The following is a 19358-nucleotide window of genomic DNA, read 5'->3' as shown; positions in this document are numbered from 1 at the left end:
TCAAGTTACCGTATAAATAGTTGGATTAGATATAACTTCTTCCAACCATGTGTTGGATTAATGAAAAATCCTTGCTTTGAATATGGATTATACTTTTGTTATTCAGAAACTTAAATTGTAAAATACATTGGTTTAATAGTTCACACTTTAATATAGAGGACTTCAGAACCCTTTCTTAGCTGGAAACATGCCAGTTTCACAGGAAGAGTTAAAGTCTGGTATGTAAATAAATAAAAGAAAAAACCAAAACCAAAACAGAAACTGTCTTGAGTGTCCTATTAGATGACAGAGGGAGAAAACAGGTTAATTTCTACCCCTGTTTATACTTAACATTTACAACATGAAAGTCATGCTGTCATCATAATTTGTTATGCAGGGCTCGAAATAGGAAGCAACTCTGACCATCAGTTTATTTGTAAATCATAGGATTTAATTATTGACTTTCATACCTGTGGGACTAGCCTTTAAAAATGTTGGATATTGTTATTCGTACAAAAACCTGTGATCAGTATCTGAAGTACAGTTTCTAGCCCTGTATTATATTTTTGTTACCTTTCTTGAAATACAAATCTATTTTGTAAAATCAATGTTTTTTGATAAGTAAAACTTAAAACTTCTTGAATTTGGATGAAGTGTTTAAAATAAAGCACTGTATTCACAGCTATATTTTAAACATCTAGCCATATTTTGGATTCATGTGTGAATGATGTAAATTAATAATATTGCATGTAGACTAGTAAGAAATTTGAGAGATGTTTCTCCCTTTGTGGGAAGATGCTTATGAATACCAAGGAAATTCTCACTTCTAAAGGGACATGCAAAAGGTGTCAGATCCTCACATCGTTGAGGCTGGCTTGTTTTGTTACTTTTTGTATTGATACTGTGATAAGCTGCTGCTCAGCAGTTGGTTATATTGCTGAAATTATGCCATCAAATACACAAACTAAACCTCCTTTTTTTTTTCTTTTTTTTTTTTTTTTTTTACAAAAAAACGTAAATCGCTACCATACTTTAAATTTTTCAAGTGATGTTTTGGTCATCTTTGGAATAATCTAAGTTACTGGAAATAAATTGCAAGTCTGGAAAGAAGCCGAGCTGACCAATTAAAGTATGCGTATTTCACAGAATTGATTCTAAATTTCTTTGTAGTTAAGATAGAGAGGGCATACCAATACACAAATTCAGTGAAATTGATTTTTGTAATTTGTCTGTTTTTTTTAAAATACACAGACATGCTATGTAGTTCAGGGTAAATAGCTGTTGGGTTAACTTAGCAGAAATTATTTAATCAAACTGTTGAAATTACACTCTTGAACAGCTGTTGAGTGCTTCTTATTTTTTATAATAAAACAATATTTAATTGTTAATATAGACATAGATACTATTGGAACATGTTTTATATATTTATGAGAAAAATTCCTGATGTAGGGCAGCACTTGGACATCCAGTGCTCCTTCATGAAGATAACTACTGCTCAGTACATTCTACAGTACCTTTTGGATTGATTTTGATTAGTTTGATCTTGGGAGATTAAATGGTTTACTGCAGCACAGAAATTAAGCATCTTTCCATGGACAAACCATCATTGGAAGAGCATCAGTGCAGAAACTCCAGGAAGAATCATAGCCTGTTTTCAGCTATTCATGATGTTGCACGTAGTGAAGAAGAATGTGAGGAAGGAAGTCTGGGGGAAAAAGAAGGGACTAAATATCTTGACATTGAATTGTACAAAGTTTGATTCTGTGACTTTATTGTCATCATAAGTGATGATTAGACACTGAAGTGCTACTAAGTAAAATACTGTTTTTATAAATCAGATACTATAATAAAACAATCTTGCAAAATCCTACTTACTGTTTTCCTGAATCAAGTAATATTTTTGTGACAGACAAGTTAAATACAATATAGTTTATTGTCAGTCATTATGGTTAGGGTGGACAAAGTAGAGTTTGCAACTGCATTAGTAAACTTACGATTTTGCAAGGCTGTAGTAAACACTCCTGTGAAGTAATAAGAGAATAGAATCATAGAATGGTTTTATGAGAGAATACATATATTAGAGTACACTTCTGTGTTAAAGCTGCTTAAAAATAGCTGTATTATTTACTGGTCTAGGAGAAAACATAATGGACTATGGGTAAGACATTTTCCCATTCTTAATTAAACTTACAACAGGAAAAACTACGGAAGATATGTTTCAGCCTCAATCCTATATAAAACAGTCAAAACAGGGATGTGGGAAAATGATGGAGCAAAGCACAGGTAAGTGTCAAGAAGGGCATGGGTCTTCACCATATGTAGCTTCAGGAAGTAGGCCAGTGAATCCAGTTGCATTTATATTTTAATATAACTTTTTGTATTATATAGTTCACGATACTACACTACTGCACAAATAAATTTAAAATAATCACGTTGTCATAAGAATATACTGCACAAAGTACCTGATGCAAAATTTTAAAATATTCACAAATGTCAGCTCTTGTTTTGGAAAAGTAAATATTCTAATATTCAGTGTGACTCAGTTGGAGGCATTCTTCAGCATCCCATTCAAGTAGCAGTTTGAGTTTATAAATGTGGGGAAAATTATGTGTTCACAATTCTCAGTTGCTTCTATCACTTTGTTTTCAAGAAATTCATTTCATGCTGGATGATTAGTTACTTCTGAAAATAGGTGCTCATTATTTTTTCTGTGGTAACATTATAATGCAAGGTAGGATCCATTGTTGCATGTGCTGCTGTAGCATATCTGATACAAGTGGTGCCGTCATGAACTATGCATAAACCATTTAATTTTTTGTTGGTTTTTTTTTTTTCCGGTTAGGGCCCAACAGGTCAAAGCTGCAAGATATGCTTGCAAACTTGAGAGATGTTGATGACCTTCCTTCATTACAGCCATCTGTTGCACCTTCTTCTAGGCCCAGTAGCTCAAGGCTCATTGAACATGAGATAAACAGGACGGATGAAGGTAGATATCAAAAATATGCATACATCTTTGTAAATGATGTTTATAGTTACTTCTGCTTAAAGGTTATCCCCTAAGACTTCCCAGGCACTTTACAGATACTGATTCAGCATTACGAGTTCTGCCTTAAGTGTGATAAATGGCATTCCCGTTCATTCCCTCCAGTCACTATTATTAAGGTCAAGACACCTACCTAGATAAAGTCTTGGCTGAATACCTTTGAATATGATGGTAAAAACTCATTTGGCACTTGATGGGTTCGTAATATGAGGATCTTAAGTCACTCACTTTTATTTGTCCCCAGGCAAGTGTGGAACATAAACTCTCGGGACATAACAGCATCTGTTTTCTCCCCATGAACATAATTTCAAGTGTATATGTATATATATACATACAGAAACACACACATTATGTATGCATTCTTTTTTTAAGCGCAAAGATAGAGGCTCTGCCGGTAAACAGAAGTGGCTAGGTATAGCTTTTAAATGCACGCGGTGATTATGTAGTGAATCATATGGAACAACTTGGAGCTTGCCGGTGTATTCATTTCCATAATGTGTTCCAAAAATTAAAAAAAAAATAATCTCATAGTGGCGAGTCCAAGTATGGAAAGCCACACATCTTTGCAATGAGGCATGTGGTTACCTTCATTAGTATTATGTCTGAAAGTTGCTAAATCATCTATTTGATTCAACGTTTTGAATTGCTGTTGTAATATGTAGCATAATAAAATAAACGTATGAGGCTATATTAATTTGTAGAAGATCATATCATGCTTTTTATTTAACTGGTAAATATGTCTTTTGAAAAATGAGCAAAACATGGGTTTCACTTAGCAGTCTTTCAATGAGTGTGAAAAAGTAGGTTGGCCAAATTATAATTAAGATGCATAAAAAGCCCTGGCGTGTGGCATAGTTACTGAAGATCTCAGTAGTTCTATTTCCTACATGCTCAGTGATTTTCTTTATGAAAGAAGGGGGTAACTTAGCAACGCTTTGAGAAGTGGAGGAATTCTTTGTTGAGTGTTTCCTATCCAACTTTTCTCACATATACTGAGAGCCATATTAGCACCGTTCTATTTTCATGTCCTTTCAGTTATGTGGTTTTTAATTTGGAGACTCAGATGGACTCTCACAAAAACAGAAGAGGACAGTTGATTGTTATCAGTCTAAGTTCAGTATTACAAACTATTAGCTGTGTTACTCCTTTATAAATCTGAGACTCTATGATATTTTTTGTTTCTAAAATGTTATGCCCAGTATGTATTGCATGTAGAATATTACACTGTAAATTCAAAAGAGAGAAAAAAGAGAACGGTAGTTTACACCTCAGGGTGAAGAAGGTAAGAGAAGTTTGTGATTAAAAGGTAATAACTAAGAGACCTAAGCAAGTGGCAGAACTTGAAGGGCTTTTATTTTTATGTAAAAAGTAATAGAAAGCAAGCAGGACACTCAGTAGTGAGTCCAGCTGGACTGGAGGGGGATTGAATAGCATCTGAACCTGCTGCCTTTGGGACAAGAGGGAAGCAGCCTGAACAGATCAGCCTATTCATTGTAAACCATAGTTTGCGTGGGTTTAACTTGGTGTTGGTGCTGTTATACTAAATAAGACACTGAGAATGAGATGGTGTTTCCTTTTCTCTCTGCCTGGTAGCAACAGTATTTTCCAAGGCTTGTATTTACAATGGAGGTAGAAGGGGAAAAAATTGTAGTTTACTGAAAAGTTCTTTTGATTTGAGACAAAATATGTATAAAATTGAGTGAAGTCTCTTGTGTCCAGAATATAACACCTTTTCATCTGTTCAGTCCCCCCCCTTTTGTGATGTATGGACTTGGAGAGCCGTTGTACAGGGAAGCTGGTAAAGGCACAACTCCTTTCGAGTTATCTTGCACTTGATCAGTCTTGTGTGGTGTGTGTGAGCTGTGCTCCTCTTAGCCTTCGATCCTCCCATTCCTAGCGAATCTGCCTATGGATCTGTTTGTTACAGTGACTGGAGCTCCTGTAGACATTGTATAGGAACTGTAAGTGAACTATTAAGTTTGGATACTGCTAGGAAAAACCTGGAATTCAGTGCTGACTAACCTATTTGGTAGTTAAACTGATTTTACAAGAAGTGATGAACTGTCAGCTTCCAGTCATATTGTGAGGTTGGAGTGCATGTCAACAGCTTCATTCTAGACATGCTTTTGAATGTGTGTGGATATGGTGTTAGGAAGGAAGAGTCCAGCTGCTCCCACCAACTGTCTTAATTTTTGCTACTTCTCCAGAGCCTATTTGCCTGTTTTGTAGCAGATTTGGGGAAGAGCCTGAGCTTTCTGTGTTACGTTTGCAGTAGATATGGGTGAATGGTAGTGTAGTCTTCTCTCCTGTGGCTAATTACTTTTACTGTTTTGAGTTGTGCATACCTGAAGTGTAAGTATTATGTTCAGAAGATACTGTTGATGGGTAAGTACAGTGATTATCTTTAGAACCACTGCTTTTTATGCATCTTTTTATATCTTTTTGCCCTCAGCTACTTGAGAGATGTTTAGTATTTTGGAAGTAAGAAACATGCTTTTATTAATCAGCATTGTATAAAACCATGTTTCAGGATTTTTTTATTTTGTTTTCTTGCAGTGGAAGCTTTAACATTCCCTCCTTCTTCAGGGAAATCTTTCATTATGGGAACAGATGAAGCTCTTGAAAATGAGCTGGGTCTTGGAGAACTGGCAGGCCTTACAGTAGCCAATGAGGCAGATTCGCTGACTTATGATGTAAGTGGTTATTAATGGCAACTCAAGGTCCTACTGTCTACTTGCAGAAGGCAGATGCAAGTTACGTGTGTGTAGGCTCAGCAGAAGACATTTTCCTGTTGAAATTATGCTGACAGAGGGTGTCACGAATTTTTACTTGACATGTCTGTCCTTCCTGTACACAGCAGCCTTCAAGCTCTGTGCAAGCCCCTCTCTTATTTGTTTGCCATGTTATTCAAATAGTTAACAGTAAGTGTAATTAGTGGTAGTCATACAGCTGGGTACTTGTAACCCCAGCGACGATAATCAAAATTAGGAGTAGCAAGGCCAGCAGACTGAGGGGAAGTTAATGCCCCCTCTGTGGGGCTGGTGGGGCCATACCTGTACACAGTTTTGGGCCCCTCCACTTCAGGAGGGTTGTAGAGAAATTGGAAAGTCCAGTAGCATGTGACTGATGAGGAGATGCTAAGGGACCTAGTCCTGTTCAGTTGTTAGGAGGCTAAGGGGTGCTCAAATAGCAGCCTACAGATACTGGAAGGGTGCTTACAAGGATGACAGAGCCAAGCTTCTCCATACTGCCAGGTGTTAAAACAAGAGGAGACAATAGAAAATTATGGCTCAGGAGGTCAAGGTTGGACATTAGGGAAAAAAGTGTTACATAGGAGGTGGTACCAAAGCAAGTTGCCCAGAGATACTGGAATCCTTCTGCTGGAAGATGTTTGAATACTTGGCTTACAGTACCTGGTGTGGGCAATAGTCTCATTTCAAATGGGAAGCTGGCCCAGAGAGTTTTTAGGAGGCTCTTGTGGCCAACACTTCTGTGACTATTTGTGTAGCCTGTGGCTTCTTTTCCTTTCACTTTCTATGAAAAATGTTTCTTAAAATTGCTTCCTTGCAGTCATACAGAATTTTTGTCTGTATTTCTTGGGAAAAGATACTTAGGTATTTAATTGTCTGCTCCTTTGTGATCTGTCAACTTCAGATTAATCTTGCAATTGCATTGCCCAGCTCTGTCAAGATTAAGGAATTTCAGACATGATTTTTTTAGAGTTGTGTATTGTGGAGGAATCCTGCTTTTCAGCAGATCTGACTCAAGTAATCACCATCTGGGATTTTACTTCCACAAATCAAATCTGAGATTTCAGAAATAATAACCTGCAGGTCCTTACTTTGAAGTTCTACCTTTGTATGTACTTGTAAAACAATAAATTACATACTTGTTAGAAGTTTACACATGTTTTGAGAGTGACACTGCAGAGATATGCTCTGCTACTATAGCAAGTTTCTGGGCATGTGATGTGTTGTGGATCGTCAAGATTGTAGTGATACAGAACATCTCTGCTAAAATTCAGTATTTTAGCATTATCTCCTAATTTGGGCTCAGCTCTTAATTTTTTTTGCTAATCTTCCCTAACTTTGTCTCCAAAAAGGGGTAAGATGATGTATACATTTCCTTTCTTTTACAGTTACACCTAAAACTTAGATGCTGAATTTTTAAAGTCAGAGGACATGACAAACCTAAACTATCTCTGCAAGGCCTTAATACCCGAATGCTTTCAGTGCTTGATTTCATTGTTCAAGTCTTCATATAAACTATTGTGTTTGTCCATGTCTCCATATCCCAAACTAAGAGCTTTCATTTATGGAATGTAGCATTTTTTATCCACTTCTATCCTGTTCTGCATGGTTGAGAATATTAACTTCTGTTTGTTCACTTGTTAAATGCTTCTATGAAGTCCTGTGATCAGGAATTCATAGTGATGCTTATCCCTCAGCTCTTACCTTTTTCTAGTGTTGACAATTAAAAAAAGAAAAAATTGTTTACAAAGCTCTTAGCTCTTGTCACTGTGCTCTTTATTGAAGCAAAATGAAAGGTTAGTTTTTCCACTACAAATTTCACTGGAAGTTTAACTTACAAAATAATATAATCTGTTTTTATTTTGGACTACTTCATACCTTCTTCCAGCTGCCAAATGTGAATCGGGTAGGATTGGTGGAAATTTAGTGTGCTTTTTTATTCTCCATATGATTCAAAATTGACACTGAAAAAGTTGAAAGATTCATGTGAATCTGTCTCTAGATTTATTTGCTCTCAAGAGCTGCAGATACTTTCCTATTTTGTCCCTTTTGTCCCACTAACATTTTTACTAGATTATTTTGTTCTAAAACATGGCAGCATTAGCCTACCTCATTTCTCAGGGCTTTTTTTTACATGTTGCTTTGGCTCTGTGTAAATTAAAGAATGCTTTTCACTTGGTAATGGAGATTATCAGTTTATTACTTGAAAGAGAAAATGTTCCTTTTGTGGGTAAGTTTTTTAGACTGTCTAAATGATATTTCCATGAAGTTTCCCAGATTGCTAGCCAATACACTCTTATGTTTTATCTTTTCTTTTTCCTTCCTTTATATGTTGTTTTAACAAATGTTCACTTTGGTTGGTTCTGGTTTTTTCCCTAGTCTTCCTGGGTAGGTTAAGAAGCTTCATAAAATTATAAAAGACTGAGTACTGTGCATTGCAGTATCTGAACTACAAAATAATTACATTTAATGTTATGTACTGCCTTGGAGGTTTTGGACTTTGCAGTAGACTTGCTTGATTTCCTGCAACTTTGAGCAAGAGAAGTGTCCATAATCCTACCTACATATCATTGCTGTCTTTGGAGTTTTCAAGTTGTCTGTATAGTCACAAATATTACTATTAGTGGCAAATCCAGATCAGGTGTTAATTTAGGGGTTGAACATATTCGGACCCCCACCCATCCCCCCTGCCCCCCAGCTGCTTTTCAAGTCTCAGACTACCTCACTGTTGTATTTCAGTGGGGAGAGAGGGAAAGGGGCTGGCTGCTGTGTTAGTAACCCAGCTTGTGAGAGCTTGTGGGGGTCTGGTGGGTGAAGAGGAGTGATGGTGGTGCGTCCCAGCTAGGATCTGTTTCCACCTCTGCTGCTGGTCTGCTGTCTGGGACTGCCCTCCATCTACTTCCCAATTTATAAATTTGGACTCCTTTGGAAGAACATCTTTGACTGAATGAGAAGCAAATGGAGAATATTGTCCTGCCAGAACTGGCATGTGCTGTTAGGCCATCTGAGGTGTCTTTGTGAGTCTCGCAGATGTGACAGAGGACCTGTGCTGCTGGTATGGCGGCTGCAGGGCAGGCAGGGTCCCCCTCCACTACCTAATTGGCATTACTTGCCTGTGTTGAGGCAACCAAATGCCTCTCCAGATATATGTGAATACTCTGTGCATCTTGTACCCTTTTTGTCAAGACTTACTTGGCCAATCTGCAGAACATCTGCCAGAGCTGCTAAAATCACAGTCCTGCCCCATCCTTGCACCAGCTCAAGCATTTGTCTGTTCCCTTGTTGAGCCAGCTCAGCTCAGTAATCTGGCAAAGAAACTGACTTGCCTCCCTGAGCAAGGCAGTGAGTCATTACTAAGAAATACGATGAGACTAAACCTGTTGTTTGTTGTAACTTCTTTCTCATTGTTTAAAATCTATAGAACCTCTTAATTGAAGCACATTTTCATTATTAAATCCAGAAGTAACAAAACAGAAAAAGCATTTCTGTTTTTAAACCTCCCGCTGCCACCATTCCAGAATACAATTGTAGATACTTCAGGTGGCTCAAAACAATCATCTCTCCTTTGCAGTTAAGATACTAATTTATTTGGGATTATCTGTAGCTTTCAACATATGAAATCATCAATATTTGAGTTACAATGATTTGTTTTCCTGTTTTTCCATAACCACCATCAGCAGTGGGTATGGTAGGGTAAATTTAACTGTGGCAGTGTTGACTGACAGAGTGATAAAAGTCTGTTCAGCATTTTACATCAACATTTGTTCAGAGGAGCAATGTTGAAATAACTGTTATTTAAGGGCTTTCTTTTTGGATCTGCTAAAATGCATTCATTGCAAAATAATTGTGTCGGTATATATGATAGCTTATTGCTTGCCAGTTATATCCTTAGTATGTAGCCAAGTCCTTTTTTCCCTTTTTTTCTTTTTGGTCTTTTTAATTTTTCTGGCAAGCTTTACTTGTCTTGCGTTATTACAGAGCTTGGGTTGCCTTAGGTGAGTAAGTTAGGCATGTCCTTTCTGTGCTGCTGTTTCTCTTAGGTCTTTGCTTCAGACATGCCATGTCAGTGGTACTTTGGATATTCAGGGACCACAGCTTGGTTGAGTCAGGCCCCGTGTTAATGAATGAGCCAGTGGATATGGATCAAATTTAAAACACCGAACTGAGTTCACAGCAGTATCAGTCAGAAAGTTATTTTTCAGCTTTTAAATTGCGTAACTTAACAAACGTGGAGTATCTCAGATTTGCACAGAATGTATTACTGTGGACATGACATTACTTGTTGCTTTTGGGGAATACATTATTCTCATTTTACATTGTCTGATCATCGTTAAATGGACGTTAATCGAGAGCGAGTTGTTAGGAAAAGTGTGTGAGTTAATTTGACATCTGAAAATGCCAAACTAAATTTCTGATTTTTTTTCCTTTCCTTGTGCCTTCCTCATTAATTACAAGTTTGGCATTTTTTTTTTATTAGATAGGAAACAATAAGGATGCATTGAGAAAGACTTGGAACCCCAAATTCACATTAAGAAGTCACTTTGATGGAATAAGAGGTCTCGCTTTTCATCCAGTTGAACCAGTCTTAATAACAGCTTCAGAGGACCATACATTAAAAATGTGGAATTTACAAAAAACAGCCCCAGCAAAAAAGTAAGATTTTTTTTGTTTTGTTTCAAGAAACATTTTTTTTTCTTCTTCATAACCTTGGATGCCACTTCACTGAATGGCCCTTGCAGTTAATGGAAATTGTTCCTTGAATGTAAGAGTAGGAAAAGAAGCTCTTAGAGAAGGGTGCAGACAAAGAGTGCCAGAGGAAATCCTGTGTGTGTTTGTGAATGTGTTCTGCTTGTGAAAATGAAAGCCATTCACTTTTTTATATTTTCTTTGTAGATAACATGACAAATTAATTTACTAGTCAAAACATTTGGATGTGGCCTATTAATGTGCTTGCATGTGTACATAAATGTATAAAAATGCATTTTTATATATATATGCATATACTTGTATACACATGTATGCATATAACGTCTGTACAGCTTTAAACTTTGAGATGTTGCTAGGTTCCTTTGTACGCTCTCTTGCATGTTGCTGGGGATTTGCAGAAATGAGAGCAAATTCATAGTGGGGCTAGTATGATAAGGGAGTACATCATGCCTTTTAGGAGGACTGGGAAAAGCCTGGGATCGTCCTACAGTCTGGAACAACCCCCAGACTGGTAGTCCAGAGCAGCAGTTTTTGAAGTGGTTTGTAACTGTGCTACAGCATTGATACAAAACCAAGTTGTCATAAGCTCCTTTGCTGTGGTAGGGATTTGGTACATTTAACGACATATTCCATGTGATATTGATGGCCCTCCATTCCTTCCCCACGATTGGTGTATGTACTTACTGGCTTGATTGAACTGTGAGAGGCTGTGGACTTTGGATTTTTTTTAAAAAACAAAAACGCAAACCAACAAATCCTATCATATTTTGAAAGAATTGAAAGAATTCCTAGACATATGAAAAATCTCGTTAAGAGTTGTGGGAGAAACACTTAAAAAGATGTAGCAGTGACTTTAAGAATTTAGCAATTCTGACATGTTTTTGTAAGGCATTGTGTGAGATCATAGACATGTTAACATTTTCTTGTATTTCATTTAGGAGTGCTTCTCTTGATGTAGAGCCAATATATACCTTCAGAGCACATAAGTGAGTATTTCCTGAGAAATCATATTTTAAGAATTATATGAGTTTTAAAGACACAGAATTTTTTTTAAAGGTAATTTCCACCTTGTCAACTAGTGATTTCATGTGATGCTTTTAATTCCCATGTTATTTAAAATATCTGCATATGTTCACCTTCTTTCTGTGTAATTATTTATGCCTGGAACTAGGCACACCACAGTTTTAAAAAGAAAAACATAGAGATTATACAGTTCAAATTCCATTATGTGTTGTGTTCATCGTTGCAGCTCTTGCCATTTTGTCAGATATATGCATCTACAAAGTAAAGCCGTTTGCAGTGAATTTAAATCTACTGAATCAATTTCATGAAAGAGCTTTAGGACTTCAGAAAAGGAAAAAAATCTGTTTATGCAAAATAACAAAGCCTATAGTTCAGAAGTGTGACACACTCATATTTCACGTACATAATGAGTAAATTGTCCTGTTAATAGTTACACTATCAAATATTGTGGAGGTTTTTTGTAGGAAGTGTAGCATATGATCTGACTATGCATGATTTTTGTTGCAGTCCATGCAGCAAGTGAATTGTGTCTGAGAGGAAAATGTGAAGATTTCATTAACGTTGCTTTTCACATAATGAATATGTTAATAGTCAATGTTTCTTTGGTGGGGGTTCTTCCAGTGGACCAGTGCTCTGTGTGGTGATGAGCAGTAATGGTGAACAGTGTTACAGTGGGGGAACGGATGGCCTCATCCATGGCTGGAACACAACCAACCCAAACATCGACCCCTATGACTCTTACGGTATGTTGCTGTCACTCACGCCAGTGAAGTGATACATTTAGTGACGTCAATGTTACGTGGCTAAAATAGTATAATTTGTAGCTAATGCTTCTTTGAAAATTTAAAAGAGAAAATTGAAACTTGACTTCAATTACTTTAATTAAATTTTTGTTTTAATACTGATGCTGGCTGATGAGAAGATAAATTTGTCATTTTCTTAAATAAGGCCTTGATCTCACTGCAATTTTGAGAAACCACTAGGCTGAAAAGTACAGAACTAAGCTTGATACTTGGCAAGTCCAGCAAATGTTTATTTTAATGTTCTTTTCTTTGACAAATCTCTGTAAAGTTGAGATAGAAAGAGGTTGTATAGTCTGAGACCAAAGCTGTTAATGCTGTCTGCAAACAGCTAAAAAGGCCCTGTTTGGTAAGGTTTACCAGATCACAGTGGGTGTCAGCCTTGTGGCCGTGTTTTAAAACATTTTTCACTTCTCGTAGCTTCAGATGTGGTTGGCCTCTAAGTTGGCTTTTGGAAAAAAGGGACTGATGTGCCATTAATGGCTGTTTGAAAGGGAATTTTAAAATCAAAATGTGTTTTGCCAACTTTGATACTGTCCCTTCTGATGAAACATTGTTCTGTTCTATCTAGTTGTAAACTGGATGACTGAATGCTGATGAATTCAAGCATCTTCATACAAGAATAACTGAGAATTCTATATTGATACGACCTGATTGGTCTTGGGATTTTTATGGACTACCTTCTTAAAGTTGGTCCATAAACACAGACCAAGCTACAGCTGTTGACTTAATTCAAATTCTTTTTCGAAAAGTGGTTTGTTGTGGTTTTTTCACAGATCCTTCTGTTCTAAGAGGTGCTTTTGTAGGCCATACGGATGCAGTATGGGGTCTGGTTTACAGTGGAGCACACCAGCGTTTGCTGTCCTGTTCAGCAGACGGCACTATACGTTTGTGGAAAGCTACAGAAATTGCTCCAGCTCTCAATATATTTAATGATAATCAAGGTATGGAAAGCTGCCCTACCTTAACATTCATAATCATTGCTGTTCAGACTGCTGTAGTTTTGGCTACTGAATAGGAATATTTCTCGTTTGTTTTGCTGGATTTTTTATCTTCTGACTGTTTTGGGGAAGAGTTTTGGATCCCTGCTTCTTTGTCACGAGCTGAATAGGTACCTCCATGCAAGGAGACAATCACATACATCTTAAAAGCCAACTGTTGCAGATGATCTGCTCATGCTACTAGAACCATTGAGTGTAATGTTTCAACTCCATAGTTTGGATTCAAACTGAGTTTCGATTAGACCCTTGCTTTTGGTTTGTCCAGAATAAAAAGCTGTTTCTAGACATCTAAAACACTGGTAGTTGAAAAAGCTTACTCTGTTGGGTTTACTTACTGAAATGTCATGCACAAATCAAAATCCTACTATTTAGAGCCTAATTTCTTGAAGTTGTGGTCTTAAGTGCTCTAGAATGAGCCTGTTACCATTAACTCTAAGGGAGTTTGGCACTGTCCCTAAAGGCAACCCCATGAACTAAGACAGTTCCTTGGCTCTTCAGAACAACTTTGAGACAAAATAAACTTCAGCGTCATTGAACAGGCTTATTGAATTGTGGCATAAAGCAGGTCAGATCTGCCACTACTTGTTAGTTAAAATACACTGAGCAAGATAGAAATGTTTCATACTTTTTAGTTCTTGCAGTACTATGTTTCCAAAGGTCTACAAGGTTCTGTGGAAAGCATAACTGGTTCACTGCCAGCTTGCCTACCTGTCTACTTTGAAAACTTCCTGACAGTGGTGGTGTGGTTGGGGTTTTTTTTGTTTGGTTTTTTTTTTTTCTTTGTTTTGTTTTTGTTTTTTTAAATTAAATTAGGTGGGAAGACAGCATAGTGTTGCCTCACAGAGCTGATCTTGGTTTTTTTATATTCCAAACTGGAATGAAACCCAGCTGTGAAAGTCAAAGATTCTCCATCAAAGATGGTCCTTTGGAATGGAGTTTTCCTGTGATTTAGTGAGAACCTTAGCAGTCATCATTTTAAGTCCTTTAGATTAACCACTGTAGGCTTGCCAGGAAGCTGCAGATAAGCAGGCATGGCAGTAGTAGAAAAGGCCACTTCAGAAACAGTATGTTTTCTTCTCACATCAGTCCTTTCTGGCTTTTTTGGAGTACCTGTAGATAAGTACCACTGTTCCTGAGCAACATTCCTGAGGTTGTGTGTCCCAGAAACATGTTTCTCCCATGAATCTTAGGTTTAGAGAGAGGTGATAATATTCCTGCATTATCTGCATCCATGGACATTAGGTTGCTTAATGTTCAGTGTCTGTCTCTGTACCTCTTCCTCCTTTTCCTCCTGGCATCTGTTGCAGCAGGTGGTGCTCTTTCACATAGTGGGTGACAAACAGGACATTTCAGGAGGAAAATTTTAAGGGATTTTCTGTACCCAAGCTCTGCTGGTTTGGCCTTCTCTCCTGTAGTGTTCAGATAGCTACAGTGTAAGGAGATCAGATATGTACTATAATAGGCAGGATGGACAAGGCATTGTAATACAAGTTTATAATGTATTAATATAAGTTACCATGCTGACAATGTCAGCCTGTAAAATTTGCACCTGGAAGGTTTTGGGGTTTTTTTAAGGTCTGAATTTGCCCAGGCTAATAATAATGTTAATATCTGTCATGTAAATGGTTTTACTGCTTCAGTTTTCTGTCGTTTACTTGATGCAGTGGAGGTTTGTCTGAGAATTGCTCTTACAGTTAAAGGAAGGAAAAGGGGCCATGTAGTTCTTACTTTCTTAATTTCAAAGTAGATTTCTGTCCAGCTGCAGTTCCAGATACAGCATCTTAAAAAGAATGTTGTTGGTATGAATATCAGAAAAATATGATTAAAATAGCGATCATACAGGGCAATCTATTTAGATTGGCGTAATGCAGATTTTAAAATGTAACATTTCTTTCATAGCCATGGCATTTTTAATATTAAAGTGCTTACTGGTTTTGTTTGTTTGTTTTGTTTTCTTTACACCAACTAAACCTTACAGAAATGCTTTCTGGATTGTTTTCTAGAAATGGGAATCCCTTCGTCGGTAGATCTTGTGAGCAGTGACCCAAGCCTCATGGTAGCATCATTTAACAGTGGACACACTAGCATTTTTAACATGGAAACACGGCAACAAATTCTTACTTTGGAGTCAAGCGTGGATACTAGTATGTATCAGAAAAAAACCAAAAACCCTCCAAAAATTTGCTTGTTTAAGGCTGATACTGTTGATAGTCTTTTTGGTGTTTCCAAACAGTTTGGCAGTGTCATGATAAATTATAGCAGGAATTACATTACAAGCTGTGTTTCAAGATGTAACAGTAAATTATTACTACTACAGCAGACCTTATGGGTATTTCAGTAACAGGAGAATGCACATACTTTTGAAAGCAGGTAAAAGAAATGAGTCCACACTGTCTGAGTACCTCTTCAAGGTACACAATAGTGCAAAGGAAAGCACAAGGTTTCTTTAATACAGCCCAGTGATCTTTTCAGCTTCAGTTTCCATTCTTGTTTTCAGTTCAAAATTGCAAGATGGAGGTAATATCAGGAAAATCTGAAGCTGAATGTACTAAAAATTTGGGAGTCTGTGTATAGATCCTTTTTTATTTTTCCTCAGAAGTATCCCTTTTCTAAGTTTTATATACGTTCGGCTCATTTGCAATTGGCTTTAGTTGGTTGAAGTTCTCTGTGTAGGAGAAAAACAAAGCTCTGGTGGAAGGGTATTCACAAAGTCCCATATAATGCCGTGGATCATCTAAGTGACCAGTATCAGAAGTTTTAGAGGAAACTATAAGGAGCCTGCTATCAGTAAATTATTTTATCCTGGCACAGGGAAAAAGAGACCAGAATGAGCTGAAGCATGAGGTTTCATATTCATGCCAAAATGGTAACCTGACAACAATCTAAAAATTCAGTTTTTCTTCAAATTTGATAGTTTTCTTGTTAAAAGTTTTGTGTCACTGAATTCTACTATGTAATTATATATTTAAAAGGGAGTAAGCCTTTTTATTGGCTTTGCCTCTCTGTTTTAAAATAATTAAATGTCATTTTGTAAGAGGGAAGGTAAGGAGACATTTTTCGTCTTTATATTATTTCTTACTGTGCAGGATTTCTCACATCTTTGTCTGAAAAAAACAGTCCTAAATCAGTTATTTCTATTCAGTGCAAAGTACATTTAAAAAAAAAATCAAAATCTATGGTTTTTTTCACTACCTCCTCCTTACTGTAATTCAGTAATATTCTTTTAAGAAAATGAGACCACGGTATGGCAACTAGCAGTCCCTGTTCAGTATCTTTAGTTATGTAACAGTACTATAAAGCTTACACATATTAAAAAAAAAATAATTCTACAAAAACTAGGCAAGAGGAAGAATGAGTCACCCAGAATGACCTACCAGCACCACTTAGGGACTCCACTGTTCAGTATAAGCCTCACTCTGCTTGGCATTCTAAAACTGAGGATGGCTAGCACATGCAGTCTCATGTAATTTTAGGAACGTTTATTAATTTCTGTGTATTTTTTCCTTAATTTACACTTCCATAATTTTAGTGTCCTGTGGATGCTGACATTAATTGATGGTTCATATGTGACTTGAAGTCTTTACCACCTTAGTAGCAAGTAATCCTATAGTAGTATTCTATTTTATTTATTGTAGTAAGAATTCTGATTAGATAATGTGAGTGTTCTTTGGCAGCAGTTTAACTAAATACATTCAACTCCCACATGAAAGAATAACACTTAATTACAAATTATTATTATAAATTATTATTATCATTAAAATATATACAAAGTTATTATTATAAAATAAAATATTTTGATGTTCTGTGGAGTGGCTATTTGTGGTTTTGTGGCAATCTACGCCTTTTAAGACCACTCTTGCCCTAGTCAGTGCATCACAGCAATGCCTAGATTTTTAATGAAAAAAATAGACTTTTTTCTCTATGTGTGAATATATGATATTTCAAGATTCTTGAAGGCTAGGAAAATGGCTCTCATGAATAGTCTAGCAACCTTTTCTTTCGTAAGAATTTTATTCCATATATATCAAGTCATAGTACGTGGGTTTTGCTTTGTGAGGGTGAGGGCATGGGATCTTGTTTGCTAGGAAACATACACTGTCTGCAGTGTTAACTTTCCACACTGTTAGTATGTTGTGAAAAGTTTGGCTTGTCAAGAGGAGGTGGGAAAGTGCAAAGAAGGTATTTTCACTCAGGTTTTGGCTTTACATTCTTGCCTGATGTGTGCCTCTAAAACTGTTCAACATTATTTGTGTTCACACTCACATATGGTTTATATATGCCTCTTTGTGTGTGTAATTTGGGAAGTTTTTTAGAGTAAACCACATTACAGAAGGTGCTAGCTGAGAGTTTTCGTTATATAAAGGTAAGAACTATTTTGCAAATAAGATTGATTACATATTTATTTCTTAGTAGCAGTTTTTCAAAGAACTTAGCAATTTGCGTGTATTGATATATGTGGGTTTTTTCTTAGCAGTCAGTTCCTCCTGTCAGATAAACAAGGTCATCAGCCATCCAACTCTTCCAATTAGTATCACTGCTCATGAAGACAGACACATCAAATTCTACGACAACAATACAGGTATGCATGTTTTCAGCAGGTCTTAGTCATAGCAGCTGTATAACATAAACAGAATTTCATTATGATTAATATTATTCACAGAAATGCTGAGGGATGTCAAGAATTTGATACCCTCCCAAACAGGAATCTCTCATCACCAGTAGAGCCCAAAGATTGCCAGCCCTCTTAAACTTTATTGGCACAACGATTAGGAGCCTGCATTGTTCTCTGTCCATTTTATTAAAATGCCTTATGTATAGGGGTTATCAATTTTGAACATAAAAGGAAGCTTTTTCAAAGTCTTTATGAGCTTATGTTCATGTTTCTTGTGTTGTGTTGTCTGTGTTATTTTGATCTGAGGGCAGGAAGCTCTGGCACTCCTCTAGGGCTTCCAAGACCTCTGCCTCTGATGGCTTGGAGGTAGAAGTTCCCTTGTAGGCATTGTTCTCAATTTGATCCCCTGTATTTCTCCAAATCTTTCAATTCTGCAGAAACAGCTGGACAGCTTATAATACTTTTTCTGCTTTGCAGTGAGAGTCACACTGAAATGCATTATTATGAATCTTTTAGGGTTTAAAGGAGTTTTTGACAGGAACGGTAGTGTTAATCTGGTGTTCTGACTGGGAGTCTTGATTATCTTCAGTTTGTGACTTCTGCTTCCAGGTCACGCTGTCTTAAAAGTTAAATTGAGATCTTTCAGTGTTTTTGTTGATTTTAAGTTTGCCGCTCCCCAGATGTATGTTAAATAAGAAGAGGTGAAAGGACCCAATGGAAGCTGAAGAAAAAGCTGAAAATAGCTGATTTGTTTAATGTTGTAGTTCAGTAATAAATAGTAGAGGAAATGGCTGTTCGGGGTTTTTTCTGTTTTATTATCTTCTGCAACAAAACACCGCACATTTGACTCAAGGTTTGCTTATTTTTAACATGAAATCATTACTGTAATTATAAAAACCTGTCATAGAACATTAGTTCTCTCTGAGTTGACTAAAATTATCCCATATTCTTATGTAGTTCATACTCATTGCTTATTAGTATACTCATCTCCTGCCTTCCTTCCCAGTCAATATCTTACTCCTGAACTTGCTTAGTTCTCTTAAGGGGCAGATATTTAAAATGCACAGTGATTGCAGCTTCGTGGTGGTTTTGCAGACATTAAAAAAAAGGTTTAACAAAGTTGGCGATATTGGTACTGTGGCTCTCCTGATACTGTAAACATTAAAAGAATGACTTCTTACATAGTTTTAATGATTCAATCATGGGACAAGATCTTGGATTTATGAGCTGTAGTAGTATTTAAGCAGTGAATACAGGTAACAGAATAAGTTACAGAAAATAACCTAAATAATAAATCTTTTCTTTCAAAGGAAAATTGATCCACTCCATGGTAGCTCACTTAGATGCAGTTACAAGTTTAGCTGTTGATCCTAATGGCTTGTATTTGATGTCTGGCAGTAAGTATATTCAGATTTCTTTTTCTTTTTCTCATAATGATGGCAG

The 19358-nt window shown here is 36.7% G+C and overlaps 1 protein-coding gene across 4 annotated transcripts in view; it reads left to right on the top strand.

The window, feature by feature from the left end:
• The window catches only part of STRN (striatin), a 73373-nt gene that overhangs the window by 44954 nt on the left and 9061 nt on the right, over positions 1 to 19358 (top strand). Inside the window, exons 9-18 of one of the 4 annotated variants that reach the window (XM_055816034.1) lie at positions 2176 to 2262; positions 2822 to 2965; positions 5579 to 5715; positions 10250 to 10425; positions 11418 to 11465; positions 12124 to 12245; positions 13079 to 13246; positions 15307 to 15447; positions 17778 to 17882; positions 19226 to 19312. In XM_055816034.1, the coding sequence (XP_055672009.1) occupies positions 2176 to 2262; positions 2822 to 2965; positions 5579 to 5715; positions 10250 to 10425; positions 11418 to 11465; positions 12124 to 12245; positions 13079 to 13246; positions 15307 to 15447; positions 17778 to 17882; positions 19226 to 19312 (1215 nt within the window). Of the gene's footprint in view, positions 1 to 2175; positions 2263 to 2821; positions 2966 to 5578; positions 5716 to 10249; positions 10426 to 11417; positions 11466 to 12123; positions 12246 to 13078; positions 13247 to 15306; positions 15448 to 17774; positions 17883 to 19225; positions 19313 to 19358 lie in introns of all 4 variants that reach the window. The other 3 variants (XM_055816033.1, XM_055816036.1, XM_055816035.1) reach the window with 3 other exon arrangements.

This window comes from Falco peregrinus, chromosome 11 (genome assembly GCF_023634155.1).
Source record: "Falco peregrinus isolate bFalPer1 chromosome 11, bFalPer1.pri, whole genome shotgun sequence".
Classification (NCBI taxonomy): domain Eukaryota; kingdom Metazoa; phylum Chordata; class Aves; order Falconiformes; family Falconidae; genus Falco; species Falco peregrinus.
The sequence above is the reverse complement of the archived record's forward strand: the minus strand, read 5'-3'. Positions and strand labels throughout refer to the sequence as shown.